General features: G+C 44.2%; 1 protein-coding gene across 5 annotated transcripts in view; it reads right to left on the bottom strand.

The window, feature by feature from the left end:
* The window catches only part of HEATR4 (HEAT repeat containing 4), a 74144-nt gene that overhangs the window by 31364 nt on the left and 19671 nt on the right, over nt 1-23109 (bottom strand). For all 5 annotated transcript variants that reach the window (XM_073609758.1, XM_073609759.1, XM_073609755.1 and 2 more), the window contains 8 exons: nt 21381-21541; nt 17141-17245; nt 14833-14951; nt 11828-12008; nt 10825-10894; nt 9544-9730; nt 2314-2392; nt 1017-1188 (listed from right to left, as the gene is read on the bottom strand). In XM_073609758.1, the coding sequence (XP_073465859.1) occupies nt 1017-1188; nt 2314-2392; nt 9544-9730; nt 10825-10894; nt 11828-12008; nt 14833-14951; nt 17141-17245; nt 21381-21541 (1074 nt within the window). The remainder of the gene's footprint in view (nt 1-1016; nt 1189-2313; nt 2393-9543; nt 9731-10824; nt 10895-11827; nt 12009-14832; nt 14952-17140; nt 17246-21380; nt 21542-23109) is intronic.

Here is a 23109-nt window from a genome sequence, read left to right as displayed (position 1 = left end):
AACTGTATGTGCAAAAAGAAATATATGTAGTCCCCTTCAAGCATTTTCATGCATCAGTTGCAACTGTCAGGCTTTAGGCTGGGTTCACACACATGCGGTGCAAATTGAAGCTCTGTTTTCACAGCTAATTCACAGTTGTAGTTCTGGGCTTCAGGTCAGTTTTTGATCGGGATTAGGTCAGGTTTACATCAGTATCAGGTCACGATTTTATACTGTTCACAACAACTGAATGACATGGGACTGAATTCGCACCTGGGCCGGACCGCACTGAATCTGCACTCCGGCTGCACCAGACTAATGTGAACTGGCACAATGTTCTTTCACATGTTTTATTTTTTATTTATTTATTTATTTCAGGTACTTATATAGCACCGTCAATTTACGCAGCGCTTTACATATACATTGTACATTCACATCAGTCCCTACCCTCAAGGACCTTACAATCTAAGGTCCCTAACTCACATTCATACATACTAGGGACAATTTAGACAGGATCCAATTAACCTACCAGCATGTCTTTTGGAGTGTGGGAGGAAACCGGAGTACCCGGAGGAAACCCACGCAGGCACAGAGAGAACATGCAAACTCCAGGCAGGTAGTGTTGTGGTTGGGATTCGAACCAGCAACCCTTCTTACTGCTAGGCGAGAGTGCTACCACTACACCACTGTGCCGCCCTACATGTCAGGCGAATTTGATGCGGTTTAAAATGCAATCCAAATTATGTGTGAAGCTAGTCTTGTATGAACATCATTAGTCTGCTGAGAGGTTTTAAGCAAGAGTGGGCAAGGGATTTGCCCTTGCTTGTAAAGGGAGGGGTATAGTAACTGTTGGCTTTCTAGGTTACTGCATGAAGTGGTCTGAAAGAAGAGGAATATCATTTAAAGCGAAGAAACTCTGTAGAAATGTTTTATACATAGGGCAAGTTTCAGTACTATCTATGAAGTTGAGCTCTATAGTTAGGAATATCATAAACCCAATAAATGACAGGTCAGAAATGTGTTTCAGAAGACAGTACCTGCGAATGCTTTGTCAACAAGATCACAGAAAAACAAAGGTTCCATTATTTTATTTCTCCAGTCGGGAGTCTTCTGCAACAGCAGTTCTATTTCTTGATGTCCTGCCTCCATATCCTCCTCCAACTTCAGAATCTTAGGAAATAGCACTTCTTTCTGACACAGCTTGGACATCTGTGAAAACAAATAGCAAATAACTGATTGTTAATGGAGAGTTCTAATGGATTTGGTGCTAAAGCATGCATATCATACTTTTTGAATGGTAATTTATGCTGCTCCAAGGCCCGGGTACCCAACCTGTGGCCCTTTGGTGCTTATGGTGGGGCCCTCGAACTTCACAAGTTAATAGTATAAGCATTTATTTCTAAAGGGGCTATAATAGCAGTCTCATATGACATATCCCCAGTCTCTAACAGTTTCTTGCAGCCTATTTCCAGCCTTATACAACTATACCTATAGCATGTTACCAGTCTTTTACCATTTCCAGCAATGTATCAAAAGTCACTAAAAAAACCTTATGTAGCACTATAGATACTGAATAAGATGTACAGCCTCCGAGGACATCAGGAGCAGCAGCTGATGGTCCCCTTTATCTAGTGAGATCACTACAACTCTATGGCAGTGGTTCTCAACCCTGTCCTCAAGTACTCCCAACAGGCCATGTTTGCAGATTTTCCTTCATCTTGCACAGGTACTTAAATTGGAGTCAATGGCTTGGTATTTTGGACAGCTATTTTATCTAAGAGAAATTCCCAAAACATGGCCTGTTGGGGGGACAGGGTTGAGAACCACTGCTCTATGGGATAGGAGAATTTCAGAAGAAACATGCATCATTTGGAAGATCTGAGATTGTGAGAAGATAAAACACTGAAGAAAAGTTATGGTTTGGTAGTAATACATTTTGGTTGGTGGACGATTCAAAAGAAACAACCTACAAATTAACCTGCAGTGTAACAATTAAAAAGTATTTCAACATGTTTGCCATTTTTGTCCCATTAATAAGTTCCTGTACAAAAAGGAAAAGAAAATAAATCTCTCCAAGGGGAAATCTCTTCTTAGAGAGTGCCCTGTTTGGAAGATTTCACCTTTCTTCCTGTTCTGGTTACGACTTAAAATTTTGGATTTTCCCATCACATTCAATGAGTCATAGAAGTGTGAAAAGTCTAAAACCTTGTCTTGTAGGAGGGACTTGCTAAACAGTGAAGCAAGGAGACTGACAGGCCTGGTATCCCACACAGTGATAAAAGGTTAGTAATGGCAGCTTCCATATTTATAGCCTCACAGGTTCCATTTACTTACTTGCTGCTTGATCATTAATAGCATCTCTTGGTTCTCACTTTGCTTCATGTTTAAAGCATCCAGAGTCTTTTTCAGCTCCCTAAATAATCAGATAAACTGTCATTTAAAGAAAAAAAGATAAAAGTAAAAACAGAAGGCAAAAGTAAATAGAGACTGCACAGCTTCCCCATCAGTAGGAAAGACAGTTGTACTTATGACAGCCACCTCTCTGTGTCCCTGCTATGACACCAGGACTGTAGGCTGATTGAATTGCATTGCTTTGTTTCTGATTCCAATACATTGACCATTTCAGGTTCATTACTAGAACTTAAACTAACAATTGAAAAATTATTATTTTTCTAACAGGTGAAATGTACAGGTGCATCTAAAAAAAATGAATATCATCAAACAGTTAATTTATTTCAGTAATTCAAATCAAAAAGTGAAACTCATATATTATATAGATTCATTAGACACAGGGGGGGTTATTTACGAAAGGTAAAAATCCACTTTGCACTGCAAGTGCACCTGAAAATGCAGTTGCTCTAAATCTGAGGGGTAGATCTGAAATGAGTGGAAGCTCTGCTGATTTTATCATCCAATCATGTGCAAGCTAAAATGTTGTTTTTTATTCTCCTTGCATGTCCCCCTCAGATCTACAGCGACTTTATTTCCAAGTGCACTTGCAGTGCAAAGTGGATTTTCCTTTAGTAGACAACCCCCATAGTGATAATAATCAAAATTAAATGAAAGAAATGCTTGAAATATATATTACTCTGTGTGTAATGAATCTATATAATATATAAGTTGTACTTTTTGATTTGAATTACTGAAATGAATTAACTTTTTAACCGGTTCCCGACCGGTGCACGCCGATGTACATCGGCACAATGGCACGGCTGGGCAAATGGGCGTACCCGCACGTCCCTTTGAATTTGCCGCCGTGCCATTGCGTGCGCGCCGCCGGCCGGGAGCTCTGTGAGTCGGGTCGCGGGTCCCGCGGACTCGATTGCCGCGGGCATACCCGCGATCGCCTCACGAAGAGGATGAACGGGGAGATGCTAATGTAAACAAGCATCTCCCCGCTCTGCCTAGTGACAGTGTCACTGATCTCTACTCCCTGTGATTAGGAGCACAGATCAGTGACGTGTCACACGTAGCCACGCCCCCCCACAGTTAGTAACACTCCCCAGGACATACTTAACCCCTCCCTAGCCCCCTAGTGGTTAACCCCTTCACTGCCTGTGTCATTTACACAGGAATCAGTGCATTTGTATAGCACTGATTGCTGAAAAAATGACAATGGTCCCAAAAATGTGTCAAAAATGTCCGATGTGTCCGCCATAATGTCGCAGTCACGATCACTGATCGTCCGCCATTACTAGTAAAAAAAAAATAAATAATAAAAATGCCATAAAACTATCCCCTATTTTGTAAACGCTATAACTTTTGCGCAAACCAATCAATAAACGCTTATTGCGATTTTTTTTTTACCAAAAATATGTAGAAGAATACGTATCGGCCTAAACTGATGTTTTTTTAAATATTTTTGGGGGATATTTATTATAGCAAAAAGTAAAAAATAATGCGTTTTTTTTCAAAAATTTTTTGTTTATAGCGCAAAAAATAAAAACCGCAGAGGTGATCAAATACCACCAAAAGAAAGCTCTATTTGTGGGAAAAAAAGGACCTCAATTTTGTTTGGGAGCCACGTCGCACGACCGCGCAATTGTCAGTGACGCAAGCGACGCAGTGCCGAATCGCAAAAAACGCACTGGTCAGGAAGGGGGTAAATTCTTCCGGGGCTGAATTGGTTAATGATATTCTATTTTTTTTTTAGAAGTAACCCAATCCATCCAATCAGATTTTAGGTTACTGAAGGTATATCAGTTATCCTGATTGGATGGAGTTACTGTACCTTACACACTGTAATTTGGCATTAAATAAAACCCAAAGTGCACTGAATGTCAGAGCCAGATTTGCATAACCAACATAAACCATGGCCTAGCATGGCAAGGCTGCTAGTGACAGACATATACCTGGCCTACCAGGGCCATAAGGCTTTGAGTCATTTAGATTTTGTGCTTTTATGTTGGTGGAATAGTGTACTATGTACTTACAGTTCACCCACTCTGGTTTCCTGCCCCTAGAACAGATATGCTAGCAGAGAAGGGTGAAAGATTACTGTACTCTTCCAGTTGTTTGATTTTTGTATACGGGTGCAGAGTGGGCAAACTGTCTCTTTCAGCCTCTCTGCCTCCAGTCTTAGCATGCCATGAATGAATATAATGTCTGATCTTAGTAGTGGGTTTTTAAGGCTTATCAGATGACTAGGGTAGGAAGTGGGCATCACAATACAGTTGGCCAGTGAGGGAGTGAGGCAGTAAATATATGTCCCTACTATGGCTCTATTCACACTAGTGTGGTTTCTGACGCAACTTGAGTCACACAGAATCGCATGACAATGTGAATCATATTTTTTTCAATGTTGCCCGTTCGCATCAATGCAACTCAGCAAAGCACTGTTTTGCAAAAGACTCCTGTACTGCTTTGGTGCGAATCCATCACAATTTTGGCCCCATAGACTATGCAAACCACATCAAAATTGCACTACATAATTGCACTGAAAGTCAGATCAAAATCAGATTGCAGCAGTGTGAACCTAGCCTAAATGGTAATAAAAACAAAACACAAACACAATGGGGGTTATTTACTAAAGGCAAATCCACTTTGCACTACAAGTGCACTGAAAGTGCACTTGGAAGTAAAGTCGCTGTAGATCCGAGGGGGACATGCAAGTGTAGCGCTGGTAGATTTGCGATCTACCATATGTTAGGTAAATTTAGTAACTTGTTCGTTAAATAGGTTAAGTTTGCCTCTGTTTCAGCTTGGCTGACGTTGTGTGTGTTTCCAGACTGACCGGAGGGTGTCGCTGTTATCACTGGTCAGTGTTGGAAGGGCAACGTGTCGAAGCGTATGGATGCTCTTCTGTCCCGGAGACAACTCGGTGGAGGTGGTTCTCCGAGTTGCATTCTGGGCGAGGGTATTTATGGGACAGACGCCATGTTGTGGGGTTCGTTTTTACAGCCACCTGCTGGCCCTCCTGGCCGACAGGTATGCGTTAGAGAGCAATCTCGTGGTCCTCCGTTCCGGAGGCCCACGCCGCTGCGGCGCAGGGGTGGGCCCAGAAGCTTGTCTGGGGCCTACCACAGCAGCCGAGGAATGGTCCTGAGCTGTCTATCCAGAAGGGAAGAAGCTGGACAACCGGGGAGATCCCAGGGGAAGACCCGTCATGGAAGGATCACGCAGCGTGCTGGTCTGGAGAGGGGCCTGGTGACTCGGTTGGAGGACGTATCCTAAAAGTAACTATAGAGCATAGTGTTGCTGGGTTGGCTTAAAGGTTCAAGCACTGTGACTGACGTTCATTACAGAAAACCGATACATCCTGTGGCAGAGGATCGTACAGGTTTATCCCAAACAAGTCTGTGGCAGAGACTTTTGTTCGTGCTACGTACTGGCTGCTAGGCAAGTGAGAGAGGCCTATCCAGGCGAGCAAAGAGTGTGTCTCACGAGGGGAGCGCATTCTATTGTAATATCCAAATTCTACCAGGACATTTGTCAAGAACCTTACAAGAAGATATTTGAGTTTCTTCTGCAGTTTCCCTTCTGCCTCTTTCCTGCTACTTCCTTAGTAAATAGTTTAATAAAGCATTGAAAACGTATTCAAGTGTTGGTGCGTGTATCGTCCAGAGGTAAACTCAACGGAACCCTAGACCCGGTGCCGTTAAAACAGAGGGAAGGAGAGTGAAGGTAACAAGCCCGCTTAAACCAGCAGCTCCACCGAGAGTTAGTGCTACATGTGGGGGCGGCGTCCGGGATTTGTTGACCGTCAATTCTCGCAACCCAGAGAGGTGTTTTACCGGGAGTTTACGGAGAGAGCTGGACTTTAAAAAAAATCCTTCAGGAAGAGAAAAGGTTAAACTGCAGGACTTTATTTCTAAATGCGTAGACGGCGGGTGCCAGTGAAGGCCCAGGAGCTACGTGACCAGAAGTACAAGTGGGAGGAGCCTACCCTACTTGTTACCGCGTGGGACGCGTGTATGTGTTTGGCGCCAGAGGAGAGGAAAGGCCTCGTGATCGTGCTGAGAAGATCAGAGTGTGGCCATGTCTTTTCCGGCGATGCAGCCAATCATGGGGCCGAGAGTGTTCCCTACAAGCACCGTGATGAATGCTGTGCTATCTGGAACTCTGCTTACAGATACTGGAGTTCGTTTGAAGCCGCAGGGGAGGTTTGTCCTGTACACCTCAGGAGATATTGAGGGACTTGGTATGATCTGCCACCGATGTGAAGGATTGGCTGTACATCTCCATCTGTTTGGCCGATGTCCGCAATGTGGAGAGTACTTGTTTGTGGTGGAGCAACCTACCACGTCGCCCCGTGCTTATCGGATAGATTGGGCAACAGGTATCGCCACAGTAGAAGCTGCTACCGCTACAGAGAGAGAGAACGACAGGCTACCACTTTGCCTGTTGTTGCTGACAATGTTCTGGAAAGAGACACTGCTGCTGTCGTCTCGTTAGGGGACATTACTTTGATTTCTGCGTCCACTACACCTACTCCTGTTGTACCCACTCAAAGGAAGGTGGGATATGTGAAGGCTTCCCGTGGCCGTGGTCAAGGCCTACCCCAGAGGTTACCTGAACCGGAGCTACCAGAGTCCACGTCAGGAACGGGTAAGCCACTGATGGGGAATGTATCTGGGACTGTGAGTAAATATCTACCAACAGAAGAGTTGGGAGACTCGGAATTAGAATCCATGTCGGATCTTTCCGGGGATGATGACCTATTTGAAACTATGTCACAAGAGCTGTTATGGTCACAAGGTCAAGATGTTGCTTCTACTATGACTTTCCCTGAATGGACAGCCCTGAGTTCCGGGAAGATGTCACCCTGTGTGGAGCCACACAGTACTGTTACCGGGACTTTGCCAAAAGTTGCTAGTTCACTACAGACACCGGCTGGGTCTATGGTGAGCAAATCATTGGATTCCTGTGTGCCGCCTGGTATGGGGAGAGACAGATCTTTGCCCAAACTTGCACATTTGCAGAGGATGTTAAACAAGCGTGTCGCTGCCGAGTATGGTTTGGAGTTCCCCTATGTGCCCCAGGATATAATGCAGGTGATTGAAACTAATCGGGAACTTTGGTACAGTGAAGCTGTTTGGGACTATTTGTCTGTGCCTAAGCCTTTCCGAAAGATTGGATGTTCTGTTAAGATGGATGAACGTTTTAGTGGATGTTTTATGCACTGGAACTTCGGTCGGCACATCTATGCTGACAAAGTGATTATCTGCAGGCCCGGAAAAGATGATGTTGTTTATTTCATTACCACTGTGGATAAAACGGGAAAAACACTGACAGTGGCAGATCCCCGGTTTTATTGGTGACTGGACAAAAGAACTTTGGGTTAGTTAGTTAGTATCAGTGTAGAGAGATCTTCGTGATCAAAATATAATGTTCATCTTGACGTCTTCAAATTCAAAGACTCTTTGCTAGCTGGACTTTTCCATTTAAAGAGATCATAGTGCAGGGATGGACTCCTTAAGTTTACTCCGATATGGATAAAAGGAAGAGAGGCTCATTTTCTCTAAAAATGAGGCTTTGCTCCTAATGTTGTACAGTATATATATATGTGTGTGTGTGTTTAATAAGTTTTCCTTTTCAGGAATTATTGGATCTCCTATCAAGCTGGGAGGCTTTACAGCTAAGATAGATAGTGAGATTATGCAAATCGTAGGATGGTTTTGTTTGCGGATGTGAACATAATGTTTTATAGATGTAAGTCTTATAGTATCTTTCCACTGTCTTTTCCTCTCTCTTTGTCTATCCAAGTTATAAGAAATTCAAATACTTACTCCCAGGCTTGGGAGTTACTGTTACTGTTTTTGGACAGACGTTGGGGACAACGTCTACTGTAGTGGGGGGAGTATGTAGCGCTGGTAGATTTGCGATCTACCATATGTTAGGTAAATTTAGTAACTTGTTCGTTAAATAGGTTAAGATTGCCTCTGTTTCAGCTTGGCTGACGTTGTGTGTGTTTCCAGGCTGACCGGAGGGTGTCGCTGTTATCACTGGTCAGTGTTGGAAGGGCAACGTGTCGAAGCGTATGGATGCTCAACTGTCCCAGAGACAACTCGGTGGAGGCGGTCCTCCGAGTTGCATTCTGGGCGAGGGTATTTATGGGACAGACGCCATGTTGTGGGGTTCATCTTTACAGCCACCTGCTGGCCCTCCTGGCCAACAGGTATGCGTTAGCGAGCAATCTCGTGGTCCTCCGTTCTGGAGGCCCACGTCGCTGCGGCGCAGGGGTGGGCCCAGAAGCTTGTCTGGGGCCTACCACAGCAGCCGAGGAATGGTCCTGAGCTGTCTATCCAGAAGGGAAGAAGCTGGACAACCGGGGAGATCCCAGGGGAGGACCCGTCATGGAAGGATCACGCAGCGTGCTGGTCTGGAGAGGGGCCTGGTGACTCGGTTGGAGGACGTATCCTAAAAGTAACTATACAGCATAGTGTTGCCGGGTTGGCTTAAAGGTTCAAGCACTATGACTGACGTTCATTACAGAAAACCGATACATTCTGTGGCAGAGGATCGTACAGGTTTATCCCAAACAAGTCTATGGCAGAGACTTTTGTTCGTGCTACATACTGGCTGCTAGGCAAGTGAGAGAGGCCTATCCAGGTGAGCAAAGAGTGTGTCCCAGGAGGGGAGCGCATTCTATTGTAATATCCAAATTCTACCAGGACATTTGTTAAGAACCTTACAAGAAGATATTTGAGTTTCTTCTGCAGTTTCCCTTCTGCCTCTTTCCTGCTACTTCCTTAGTAAATCGTTTAATAAAGCATTGAAAACGTATTCAAGTGTTGGTGCGTGTATCGTTCAGAGGTAAACTCAACGGAACCCTAGACCCGGTGCCGTTAAAACAGAGGGAAGGAGAGTGAAGGTAACAAGCCTGCTTAAACCAGCAGCTCCACCGAGAGTTAGTGCTACACAAGGAAAATAAAAAAACAGCATTTTAGCTTGCACATGATTGGATGATAAAATCAGCAGAGCTTCCACTCATTTCAGATCCACCCCTTAGATTTAGAGCGACTGCACTTTCAAGTGCACTTGTAGTGCAAAGTGGATTTGCCTTTCGTAAATAACCCCCAATGCTACCCTTGTGAAAGTTTTGGACTTTAAAGACACACTCACCTATTGGCCATCCCATGGGATTCCAGTGTCAGCCTGTCCTGTAGAGCATACTGAACTTCAGAGTCACAGAGCTGCAACATAGCGATGCAGTTATATACCTCTATTCGGATACCTGGCTCCTCCAGCTTCATGGCCCACAGGAGGAGTTCTTTCACCTGAGATGTAATATGTCCTATTTGTCCTAGAGCTAAAATATTTTAAAAGATCAACACAATGGACCAATGCAATCAAGCAGACTTTTTACTGACACTGAACAAAATAAATAGTACATGCACATATGTCCACTAAGTATAACAAGAAATCACAAACAATCTTGCAATTTTGAAATATGAACTGCACGGAGATTTAAAAACACAAATTATGGTAGGTATCTACTCAATAATAACTCAAAAAATGTATTTTAAATGTAGCCAGTGTAGGAACCTGAAATTTTATTGATGTCTCTATAACTTGAAATTGGAATGGAAGATAGAGGGCCAATGTTAGCAGTCAATTAGGCTTTGCTGCAGTGCACATGTATTTGCACTGAAAATTATTATTATTATTATTATTATTATTATTATTATTATTATTATTATGGCAACAGTATGAAAAAGAAAGTGTCAGTGTGATGCAGCTCCTGTTTTTGACCAAACAGTGCTGCTGAAGTGAAGATCGGTGAGCTGGCTATCTCACAACAAGTAAACTGTGGTCACAAAACTGCTGGAATAGAATAACTTAATTAAGCTATCCTTTATGATCCTCCCCCCAAAATCCAACAATTACCTATCCCAGCGTCTCGCATATGTTTGCTGTGTGGCCTGCTGGGCCATGCTTTTACAATAAAAACCCTTAATAATTCCATCTCTATTCATTTCAGGTCATTGGGACTAATAGTGGATTGCCTTTCTATAGAAATGAATGGAGATTACCTGCAGGTATGGTCTGGCTGTACACTGAAGACCTACGAGGATATTTGGAGCGATGCTGGGGGAGAATAGGGTTATTCAAAGGATAACTTTACTACAAGTACAGTTATCTATGGAAGCAAGAAGCTGCTATTATTAACCTCTCTCTAAAAAATATAAGTTCTGGCTTGTGTACTTTCTTAGTCACTGTGCTAAAACCAGTATGCATAGCAGATACATCAGAGACCCTCATCTGCATACTTGTTCTGGGTTGGAGACATAAAACTTTAAAGCCAGAACACCATTGTGACAGCCAGGCAACTAGCATTTGCAGGATGAGCAGTTAGCAATGGCATCTTGGCCGTTTAGATTGGTAGATTGGACAGCTACTAACCTCTGATTGCCTGCGCTTGGATTTTCCATACTGGATCATACTGAATCATGTGGTAGAGGTGTTCCATCACCTACAAGAAGAGTATAAGTTCAAAACACATAACAATTCTGAGTCAGAGTAATCATTATAAAGTTGTAGATGATTTATTGCTTGATCTGAATAAACGCTAAGCCACCAACAAAACAGCTAAACAATGTAAAATGTTTGTTTTGTTAGCTTAAAGACTAGGTATTTGTCAAAAATTCTATATATGTAGGTATACTGTCCCTAAGAGAAAAAGAATATAATACACTATGTAAATCATAAGGTTTGGCATTCTGCTTAATACTGATAATACTGAATTAAAAAATAATAATAATCTATGTGGATGTGTGGCTTTGTACTCTTTGAAAAGAATGCAGGTTATTTTCTGAATGAAGGTGGTGCAAAGAGAGTAACCAAAACTGCAATGCACACGGTTAAATGGGTCATGTTTGGCAGATGGTACTGTCTGCCGAATGCAACATGGGGCACTATTTTTGCTGTGGTGTGATGTTGATTCTGAAAGGAATGGACAAAGCCCATGTGGAAGAACCTAAACAGTCTTGTCATCCAGGTAAAGGAGGTGGAAATATAATGGATCAACTGGCAGGATCCACAGGTAATCAACAGAAATTCTGTGACTGGAGGAGGGAAGATCGTGACATTCATCCACTCCTCCTCCAATCACCCAGTGCCTCGCACTCTTCAAAAGGAATGCATGGCTTTTTTCTAAATGGAGGAGGTGCAGAGCAAGTAACCCAAACTGCATTGCACATGATTAAAAGAGACGGTACTGCCTGCCTGAGGGTGGAATCATTTTTGCTGTGGCGTGATGTCTTCAAAGCATTGCGGTCGCACCACGTGTACACCTCTGTCCACTGCTTTTGCAGTTTAAGGGTGAGCAGTTTGGGGGGGAGGTAAGCATGCAGCTCGGCTGCATTTTTTTACCGATTCCCAACAACAAGTGAAAGCTAAGCCTTACCATCTCATCTTTAATGTGAAGTACACCTGCAGTGCGACAGGCCTGTCTGCGAACTGCAGCAAAGTCATTAGTAAAACACTGCAGGAATCCTGGAAACAGCTGGGCTGTCATAATCTGTAGGCAACCAATGAGAGACAAAGCTTCCACCTTTGACTTCCAACTGTCACCTTCTAGGTGTTTCCTGAAAATAATAAAGTCAAACTTCAGTTATATATTCATGTCCCAGGTAAACTATACTATGCAAGGATTTTAGCAGATTCCATTGTATCTTCTAACGGTAGCCTTTAGGGTCGGTTCACACTGGGACGATTTGGGATCCGACTTGTACGCCCTCAAGTCGCCCCAAGTCGCCCCAGAAAGAGATTCACATTTAAGTGAATGGGAGCGTCTTAATAGACACTACTGAAGTCGCTCCGACTTCAGAGCGTACTCCCTGTACTACTTTGATCCGACTTTGATCCGACTTCAGCCTATTGACTATCATTGAAGTCGGATCGCCGTCTCGCATGATCCGACTTCGGCATGCGACTTGTGCTCAGATGATCTTGAGGCGGAACTCCGCGCCAAATTTTAAATAAAAATCCGGCATGGGTTCCCCCTCCAAGAGCATACCAGGCCCTTGGGTCTGGTATGGACCTTGAGGGGAACCCCCTACGCCGAAAAAGCGGCGTGGGGGGTCCCCCAATCCATACCAGACCCTTATCCGAGCACGCAGCCCGGCCGGACAGGAATGGGGGTGGGGGACGAGCCAGCGCCCCCCCCCCATCCTGAACCGTACCAGGCCGCATGCCCTCAACATGAGGGGGTTGGTGCCTTGGGGAAGGGGGGCGCGCTGCGGCCCCCCCACCCCAAAGCACCTTGTCCCCATGTTGATGAGGACAAGGGCCTCTTCCCGACAACCCTGGCCGTTGGTTGTCGGGGTCTGTGGGCTTATCGGAATCCGGGAGCCCCCTTTAATAAGAGGGTCCGCAGATCCCGGCCCCCCACCCTATGTGAATGAGTATGGGGTACATCGAACCCCTACCCATTCACCTAGGGAAAGTGTCAATTTAAAAAAAAACACTACACAGATTTTTAAAGTAATTTATTAGACAGCTCCGGGGGTCTTCTTCCGACTTCGGGGTCTCTCCGGTTCTTCTCCGCGCTCTCCGGGTCTTCTGCCGGGCTCCTCCGCTATTTTCTGCTCTTTTGCCGCTCTTTTGCTATAGCGGAGGAGCCCGGTCTTCAATCTTCTGCCTTCTGCCCTCTTCTCCTGATGTTGACACGACGCTCTCTGGGGCTGGAATGCACTCTGAGCGCTCCGCTCTGACTTATATAGGTGGTGACCACGCCCCCTTATGCCGTCACAGTCCCTGGGCATGCTGGGACTGTGACGTTTTAGGGGGCGTGGTCATCACCCAATGACCACGCCCCCTTATGCAGTCATAGTCCCAGCATGCCCAGAGACTGTGACGGCATAAGGGGGCGGGGTCACCGCCTATATAAGTCAGAGCAGAGCGCACAGAGAGCATTCTAGCCGGAGAGAGCGTCGTGTCAACATCAGAAGAAGAGGAGAGGGCAGAAGACGGAAGACCGGGCTCCTCCGCTTTAGCAAAAGAGCGGCAGAAGAGAGCGGAGGAGCCCGGAGGAAGATCCGGAGAGCGTGGAGAAGAACCGGAGAGACCCCCGAAGTCGGAAGAAGACCCCCGGAGCTGTCTAATAAAATACTTTAAAAATCTATGTAGTGTTTTTTTTTAAATTGACACTTTTTCCCTAGGTGAATGGGTAGGGGTACGATGTACCCCATACTCATTCACATAGGGTGGGGGGCCGGGATCTGGGGGCCCCCTTATTAAAGGGGGCTCCCGGATTCTGATAAGCCCTCCGCCCGCAGACCCCGACAACCAACGGCCAGGGTTGTCGGGAAGAGGCCCTTGTCCTCATCAACATGGGGACAAGGTGCTTTGGGGGGGGGGCCCACAACGCGCCCCCTCCCCCAAGGCACCAACCCCCCATGTTGAGGGCATGCGGCCTGGTACGGTTCAGGAGGGAGGGGGCGCTCGCTCGTCCCCACTCCCATTCCTGTCCGGCCGGGCTGCGTGCTCGGATAAGGGTCTGGTATGGATTGGGGGGACCCGTTTTTTTCGGCGTAGGGGGTTCCCCTCAAGGTCCATACCAGACCCAAGGGCCTGGTATGCTCCTGGAGGGGGAACCCATGCCGGTTTTTTATTTAAAATTTGGCGCAGAGTTCCCCCTAAAGATTCATACCAAACACAGTGGCGGGGATCCAAGTCGGATCCCCGTTCATTGAAAGTCGGACACATGTCGCAGGGCAAAGTCGGATCCACAAGTCGCGTTGAAGTCGCGTTGAAGTCGTGTTGCAAAGTCGCGTTGAAGTCGTGTTGCCCCTGTGTGAATCGAGCCTTACTATTTGGCTCTTGTCAAAGTTGCTCAGATCTTTATATTTGCACATTTTTTCTGCTTTCAACACATCAACTTCAAAATCAATGAAACCTGTGGCTTTGAGTACCAAAAAAGTAGACTTGATCGACCCACTGGCTTGTACACAATTTTGGGGCATTTTGCCAAGGCACCCTGGTTGAAAAAGGCTGTTCTAACCTGTTTATGTTCTGTAGGTATTGAGATAGACCATACTGGTGCAACTGTTGCAACAGTGGTAGGGCATTCCTTCTACAATCACATGTTCAGGCCTAGTGTTGTAATAAGAAACACCAATAACATGTATCTCACCAAAGATACAGCACTAATAACAGTGTCAGTGTTGACTTTTCTTTCAAGCTCTCTGCAGATTTCTGGAAAAGACAATGAGCAACTGAAGACTATTAGGAGCAAGACCCACAGAGTACTGTTGTAATGGGTGCTCAGATTCCAAAATGACCCAGTTAGTTAGTCATGTCGAATAACTTTTATTAGCACCATTACACTAGGCACAGCATATCCTCCTAAGATAAAAATACTCTTTCTATCACCCATGCAGACATGGCTATACCCACTGCCATTCCCACCTTAATTGGTCATGCACTTCCTTTCCTTGACCAAGACTGCCCAGTGCTTTGGCAGCTGCCCAACGCACACCAGGACTCCAGTCATTCCACATCAGATGGCTTAGTTTATTCTTCAGGTCCTAGAGACACAAAACACAAAATCAGGCAATCCAAAAAGACCTCAATGGAAATGGACTCATTTTGTAATCGAGAAGGAAATTGCCTAAACCAGAACATCAGTATATATAGAGGATCCTTAGGCTGGGTTCACACATATACGAATTGGATGAGGGTTTCCTCGCATCCAATTTCGCATGACAGGAGAGTGTGACCGCCTCTCAATGGAGCCGGTTCACACATCTCCGGGGCGGCTGTGGTCCATATTTAAAAAGGGTGCTGTGCGCCTTTGGTTCTGATTCAGGCACAAATTCAGGCAAAAACTCAGACCTGATTTGCACCTGAATCGGTGAACAGGGATGCACCAGACCCCATGCTGTGAACCGCGCCTGCAGCATAAGTGAACTCAGCTTCAAGAACACATTCAAACCAAAAGTACAGCTATTTGTAGGTGACACCCACGTGATGTATACTGCTCAGTGGTGTGTGTTCAATTTATATGGGATGAAATGATGAAACAACGAGAGTGGTGAAGCCAGGGTAAGGAGAGAAGATTTTTCTAAAAATGTAAAGTATGTAAAACCCTGAATTATAAAAAGTGGGCCTCTTTTACAAAAGTATCTGAAAGAACTCATGTTGCATTAGCACCCAGATGGCTTTTTCCCATTCTTCTTTCGAACTGATAACATCCTTTATCCAGAAAAAAAACAAGCCCCATACATCCCATAGCTGTGGAGTCAGCGCTCCCATTGCTTTGTTTTGTGGTGATCCAGTCTATCTAGAGTGAAGTTTGGCCTAGAACTCCAGTGCTCCTCCTTTATAAATGCTCCAAATTGCCAAGCCACAGGATCTGCCATTGTGGATAATGAGAGGGAAGACATTATGCTGAAACATAATCATGTTGGTCACTGTGTAAATCAAAGAGTCTACTGCACTTCTAGGCTTCAGCTGTATGTGTTGCTAGCAAACCTAAAATTTATCGGCGTATAACACATCCCAGGTTTAGGAGGGAATTTTAAGGAAAAAAGTTTTTAAGGAAAAAACTTACATTTAAATGCCCATCAATGCAGCCTTATCAGTGTCCATCTGCAGCCTTGCACAGCGTCCATCTGCATGCTTGTCCAGTGTCATTTGCAGCCTTGTCAGTGTCATTTGCTACCTTGTCAGTGTCATTTGCAGCCTTGCAGCCTTGCCAGTGTCATTTGCAGCCTTAGCAGTGTCCATCTGCAGCCTTGCAGGCTTGTCAGTGTCCATCTGCAGCCGCATCAGTCTTGTCAGTGTCCATCTGCAGCCGCATCAGTCTTGTCAGTGTCCATCTGCAGCCGCATCAGTCTTGTCAGTGTCCATCTGCAGCCGCATCAGTCTTGTCAGTGTCCATCTGCAGCCTTGTCAGCGACATTTGCAGCCTTGCCCAGGCTGCAGTTAAACTGCAGTGACTTGTCAGTGTCACTGCAGTTTGAAAATGGTGCCACCGAGATACACAGAGCCGGTCCTCGGCTCCTCTCAGCTCTTCTCGGCTCCTCTCATAGTGGGGTGGTCCTTATCCGCCGGGAGAACTTTCTCGGCAAGACACCGGCGCTCGCTCCGCTCACAATCAGCGGGGGGGGACCGGCGTATAACACGCACCCATGATTTTCCCCCTGATTTTAAGAGGAAAAAAGTGCGTGTTATACGCCGATAAATACGGTACTTACCAGGCTGGTTAAAAACTCAAGAATCCAAAATCTACAAACACATTAGCAACTAACAAAGCAGCCTTGGGTATCTTCTTACCTATCATTTAGTACCACCTTAATTAGTGTTTCAAGGTAAGCTATATTTTTAACTAACATAAGCCAAATAGCTGACACTTACCTTCCCATGCACCCTTATACCTACCTACTTCCGATCAGCGGGAGATCTGATACAGGTGTTTTGGCCTGTATCAGCGAACTAGGTTTTTCTTTGTATGTCTCTATGTTATCCAGAAAATATAAGGGAGGTTTGGAATGATTTTTCTGGGCAACACAGTTAGTTATTCTTTCATATACTCTTTTATTCCTGAGGCCCATTATATTTTTTTAAATCTCCAAGTGTTGCTTGCTGATTCCTGTGTGATAGTTTGTAAAATGCTTCCATGTAACATATCAGAAGCTGAATAAAATATTAACATATTCTCTTCTCCAGATTTAGCTTTGGTAGCTTTTTAATGTTTTCTATTAGGAATGCTTACCCGGCTGGTGTCCCCATGAAGACGGGAGAGGGCTCTGCATGCAACAATTCGATCCTTCCAGTTACTTCTGTTAAGTGCTTCTCCCAGCAACGAATAAATCAGATTCTATAAGATAAGATACACTAAAGAGGACCTGTCATCAAGTAATGAAAAAAACTCATCAGCCACTAGCACAGTGCCCAAAGCACACCAGGCCATGGTACTATAATTTGCAACCCTACAGTTGTGATTGTCCAAGTACTAATATATCTCTAGTTAACATACTCTGTGTGACCAATAGAACTAGGATCTGCAAAAAAAATTTGAGGTCAGGTGTTTCCAGTGGCGGGTACAGTTAATGCTACTAGAAAGGACATTGTAGACAGTTGTGCACTTGCAGTTTGTGGCAAAAGTATTGGGGCCCTTTTGTCTTCTAGCATGACTGTCCCTCTGTGTACAAAGCCAGGTCCACAAAGACATGGTTTGATGGGTTTGGTGTGGAAAGACTTGAGTGGTCTACACAAAACCCCGACCCCAACTCTACTGAACATATTTTGAATCAACTGGATTGCTAGTTGTAAGCCAGGTGTTTTCATACAACATAAGTATTTGACCTCACAAATGTTCTTTCACCTGAATGGGCATAAATTCCCACAGACACACCAAACTATTAGGGAAAGCATTCCTAGAAAAGTGGAGGCTGTTGTAGGGCAGATGTAACTCCATATAAATTGCCCATGGTTTTGAAATAGATTTCAAACAAGGTGTGATGGCCAGGAGTCAAAACCAGTTCAGCACTGGTGGTGGAAATAATTCTGTGAGATTATTGAATTTGTTTGTGTCCTTTTTGAGACTTCTGTAATTAAAGCATATCTAAACGCAAGAACAAAAATCGATAGTATTGCAACATACTGGTCCTTAGATGTAGTAGCTGAATTAGTTTTCTTTTTTTCATGCTGTTAACCTGGTAAGCCTGCCATTAACACACTTCCCAAAGGACATCTGCTAGGACTACATAACACCTCCCTCCATAATAGGGGGTGTTTTGTAGTTCACAGAGACAGCAGGGAACAATGCTAACTGATAACAGTACAGTGGCAGAGAGTACAGGAAGTTATCAGCTTACAAGATTCCTGGCTGGATGAACAGCTATTTTTTCATTGTCTGGATGTGTCAAACAGATATAATAAAACACATTCATTGGTATATCTAACAGACCAAAAGGGAGTAAGCAAGGGACATTTATTGTTAAAGCTTGCATACACATTGAGGTATGCTAGCCCAAACTTTTTTCATATAGTTGTAAAAGTTAGAGCTCTTGTCAGGTTATTATTGCTTTCTGTGTGCCTGCATGAGAATTTTATCTTTACTTTCTGTCAGGACAGGAAGTGATGAAAAATCTCTCCAAGGGTTTCACAGTGTTCTGTCAAATTAGCCAACTCATCAGAAACTCCAACCACGTCACTTCCGGTTTCTTTAAACCATCAGTAATTGGAGATTTTGACGATTTTGACGATTTGCCTTTTGGACACATTACCAGCAACCGAATACATTCCGGTACTGGAAGATATAGCTGTTTTGACAGCACAGTGGCTAACGAGGACAAAGTTGTCGCCGCCTCAAAGGCGGACATTTTGTTAGCTAGTATCGGAGCGGAGTAACAATCTCCGCTCATAATATTGTGCACCGAACTGTATTCTGTTGCCGGTGTCGTGTCCAAACAGAAGTTCGTTAAAATCTCCAATTACTCATGGTTTAACCACTTGCCGACCAGCCGCCGCAGTTGTACTGTTGTTATGTTACGTCCCTTCGCCCTGTGGCCACTAGGGGCGCGCGCCCATTGCTCTCCCACGGAGCCGATGCGAGTGCCTGGAGGTCACGATTACCGCTGCTGACACACCGAGAACCGGTATTGTGTGTGTAAACTCTGAGGGGAGTAGAGACAGATCATCTGTTCATACAGAGTATGAACAGCGATCTGCCATCTCCCCTACACAGTCCCCTCCCCCCTTCAGTTATAACACACACTAGGGAACAGTGTTAACCCCTTCCCTGCCAGTGACATTGTTACAGTAATTAGTGCATTTTTATAGCACTGATCGCTGTATAAATGCCAATGGTCCCAAAAATGTGTCAAATGTGTCCGCCATAATGTCACAGTCCTGATAAAAATTGCAGATCGCCGCCATTACTAGTAAAAAAAATAATAATAAAAATGCCATAAAACTATCCCCTATAGACGCTATAACTTTTGCGCAAACCAATCAATATACGCTTATTGCAATTTTTTTTACCAAAAATATGTAAAAGAATACATATCGGCCTAAACTGAGGAAACAAATAGTTTTTTTTATACATTTTTGGGGGATATTTATTATAGCAAAAAGTACAAAATATTGAGTTTTTTCAAAATAGTCACTCTTTTTTGTTTATAGCGCAAAAAATAAAAACTGCAGAGGTGATCAAATACCACCAAAAGAAATCGCTATTTGTGGGAAAAAAAATAACCTCAATTTTGTTTGAGCGCAACATCGCACATCCACACATTTGTCAATTTAAAGCGACGCAGCGCCGAATCGCAAAAAGTGCTCTGGTCAGGAAGGGGGTAAAATCTTCCGGGGCTGAAGCGGTTAAAGAAACCGAAAGTTAAAGTGTTGGAGTTTGACGATTTTACTATTTTGACAGAACACATTTTCAGTAGAGTGGCTAAGGCTTAGAACTTCTGATAATGCTTTTATGCTTATCTTATGACATAAGATTTCCACTCAATTCCTGTCCAACTGATGGGTATCAAACAGAACAGGAGGAAAACATAAATCTCTTCAGTGCGGATGCTGGCAGAACCCTTTTCCACTGAAGTTTGTTTTCAGTTGGGTTTACAGTAAAACTGTGTTAAGACTCTGCCCATTTAAGTATTTACATGTTTTTAATAAGCAGTAAAAGCCCTTTAAAACAAGCCCTCATTCACCTCTGAAGCTATAGACATTGTGGAGAAATTTGTCTTCAGAGTTTACTACAGAGACACAAAAATCTTAGCTATTTTCTATGGAGAACAGAATCTTGGCAGCCTGTCAGCAGATGTACACACAGCAAATGTTTCTAAACATAAAGGCTTGATAAATACGGATGCATTCAGCCATGCAACGTAAACATGCTGCGTATTTCTGGTGCCCAGTTAAAGCAGCTGTATGTAGGTCCCGAACGCAGGACATTTTGTCTGATTCTTGCCATTGGAATCTGCCATATGCACATAATTACCTATATAAATGATTCCTTACAAACTGAATTAAACCAGAATTCAGAATCTTTGTTGTGATCTTTGATGATCTGTGAGAAAAAGGTACTTAATAATACATGCAGCTACAGAGGTCAGGGATGTCTTGTTTTAAAGTTCTTTTGCTGCTTGATAAGAAGATGTTAATACTTTAGTGCCCATTCAGAGCAGATGCATTGAGGCTACACTGTCAGTTATTTTCAGCACAGACCCAACACATAAATAAGACAAAACAAGACAAGATAAGACAAGGGGTGGGCAGGAGGGGCGGCTGCCCTGGGCACTTGGTATAATGTGAGGTGGGGCGCTTCAAGGAGATTGGGGGAGGGGATTTGTGTTGGAAGTGGGGAATTTGGGGGGCGGCAGGGGGTACGAATTTTCCTAGGCTGGTAAATTCAGGGGGATGTGTTAGAAGTAGTGATTTAGGGGGATTTGTTTGGGAGAGGGGGATAGGGAAAGAAGATATGTGCTAGAAGGGGGGAATTGGAGGGTTTGCGCTAAAAGGGGGAAGATGGTTTGTGATATAAGAGGTGATATGGTAGAGGGCATTGGTAGGTAGGGGAATTTTCTTTATTATTATTTGGGGGGTAGTTGTGCTAGTAGGGATGAATGGGGGGTATTTGTGCTAGGAGGGGAAATGTAAGGGGAGAGGATTTGTGCTAGGGGGGGAAATTTGTGCTGGAAGGGGGGATTTGGAGTGGGAGGATGTGTACTTCAGAGGGAAGTTTGAGGGGTAGAGGAACTGTGCTAGGAGGGGTGATTTTTTTAGGGGGGGGGGCATTTGTGCTGGGGGGATGTGGGGGAGCAAATATTTGTTCTGGGAGGGGGAATTTCAGCAGGAGGATGAATTTGTACTAGGAGGAGGGGGGATGTATGCTTAGGGGGTAAGCATGCAGATTAGTGCTCAATTTTTTGGGGAGGGTTTTTGCTGACATACATCTTGTAGGGGGGGCGCAGTTTGACATGTTGCAATCCCCTGGTACTTACTGTTTGCTGACTGAGCAGGCTTAGCAGATATAAAGCCTGGTTTTCTGTTTCCTCATCCAGCACATCAAATAGCTGGGTAAGTATCCTTTGTATCACCAGGTAACTGTGATTGCCCTCCAGAGCCAGACACTGAGCCGCAGCCCAGCTATCTGCATCGTTGCCTGGAAAAATGAAAAAAAAAATTAATGTACAGCTGAACCTACAACTTACTTATTTATCCCCTAGAACACACACTGTTTCTTTTATAGATACAGTCAGTGCCTTGAAAAAGTATTCATACCCCTTGAAATGTTTCACATGTTGTCATGTTACAACCAAAAACGTAAATGTATTGTTTGGGATTTTATGTGATAGATCAACACAAAGTGACACATGATTGTGAAGTGGAAGGAAAATTATAAATGGTTTTCAATTTTTTTTTACAAATAAATATCTGAAAAGTGTGGCATGCGTTTGTATTCAGCCCCCTTTACTTTGATACCCCTAACTAAAATCTAGTGGAACCAATTGCCTTCAGCAGTCACGTAATTAGTAAATAGAGCCCACCTGTGTGTAATTTAAACTCAGTATAAATACAGCTGTTCTGGGAAGCCCTCAGAGGTTTGCTAGAGAACCTTAGTAAACAAACAGCATCGTGAAGGCCAAGGAACACATCAGACAGGTCAGGGATAAAGTTGCGGAGAAGTTTAAAGCAGGATTATGTTATAAAATAATATGCCAGGCGTTGAACATCTCACGGAGCACTGTTCAATCCATTGTCCAAAAAATAAAAAGAGTTTGGCACAACTGCAAACCTACCAAGACATGACTGTCCACCTAAACTGACAGGCTGGGCAAGGAGAGCATTAATAAGAGAAGCAGCCAAGAGGCCCATGGTAACTCTGGAGAGATCCACAGCTCAGGTGGGAGAATCTGTCCACAAGACAACTATTAGTCGTGCACTCCACAAATCTGCCCTTTATTGAAGAGTGGCAAGAAGAAAGCTATTGTTGAAAGAACGCCATAAGAAGTCCTGTTTTCAGTTTGCGAGAAGCCGTGTGGGGGACATAACAAACATGTGGAAGAAGGTGCTCTGGTCAGATGAGACCAAAATTGAACTTTTTGGCCTAAAAGCAAAACGCTATGTGTGAAAACTAACACTGCACATCACCCTGAACACATCAACCCCACCGTGAAACATGGTGGTGGCAGCATCATGTTGTGGGGATGCTTTTCTTCAGCAGGGACAGGGAAGCTGGTCAGAGTTGATGGGAAGATGGATGGAGCCAAATACTGGGCAATCTTAGACGAAAAACTGTTAGAGTCTGCAAAAAGACTTGAGACTAGGGCGGAGGTTCACGTTCCAGCAGGACAATGACCCCAAAATACAGCCAGAGCTACAATGGGATGCTTTAGATTCACAGCATATTCATGTTAGAATAGAATGCCCAGTCAAAGTCCAGACCTAAATCCAATTGAGAATCTGTGGCAAGACTTGAAAATTGCTGTTCACAGACGCTCTCCATCCAATCTGACAGAGCTTGAGCTATTTTGCAAAGAAGAATGGACAAAAATGTCACTCTCTAGAGGTGCAAAGCTAGTAGAGACATCCCCAAAAAGACTTGCAGCTATAATTGCAGTGAAAGGTGGTTCTACAAAGTATTGGATCAGGGGGGCTGAAAACAAATGCACGCCACACTTTTCACATATTTATTTAGAAAGAGAAAAGACAATTCCCCTGGGTGGACTT

This window comes from Aquarana catesbeiana, linkage group LG13, assembly GCF_042186555.1.
Source record: "Aquarana catesbeiana isolate 2022-GZ linkage group LG13, ASM4218655v1, whole genome shotgun sequence".
Lineage (NCBI taxonomy): Eukaryota > Metazoa > Chordata > Amphibia > Anura > Ranidae > Aquarana > Aquarana catesbeiana.
The sequence above is the reverse complement of the archived record's forward strand: the minus strand, read 5'-3'. Positions and strand labels throughout refer to the sequence as shown.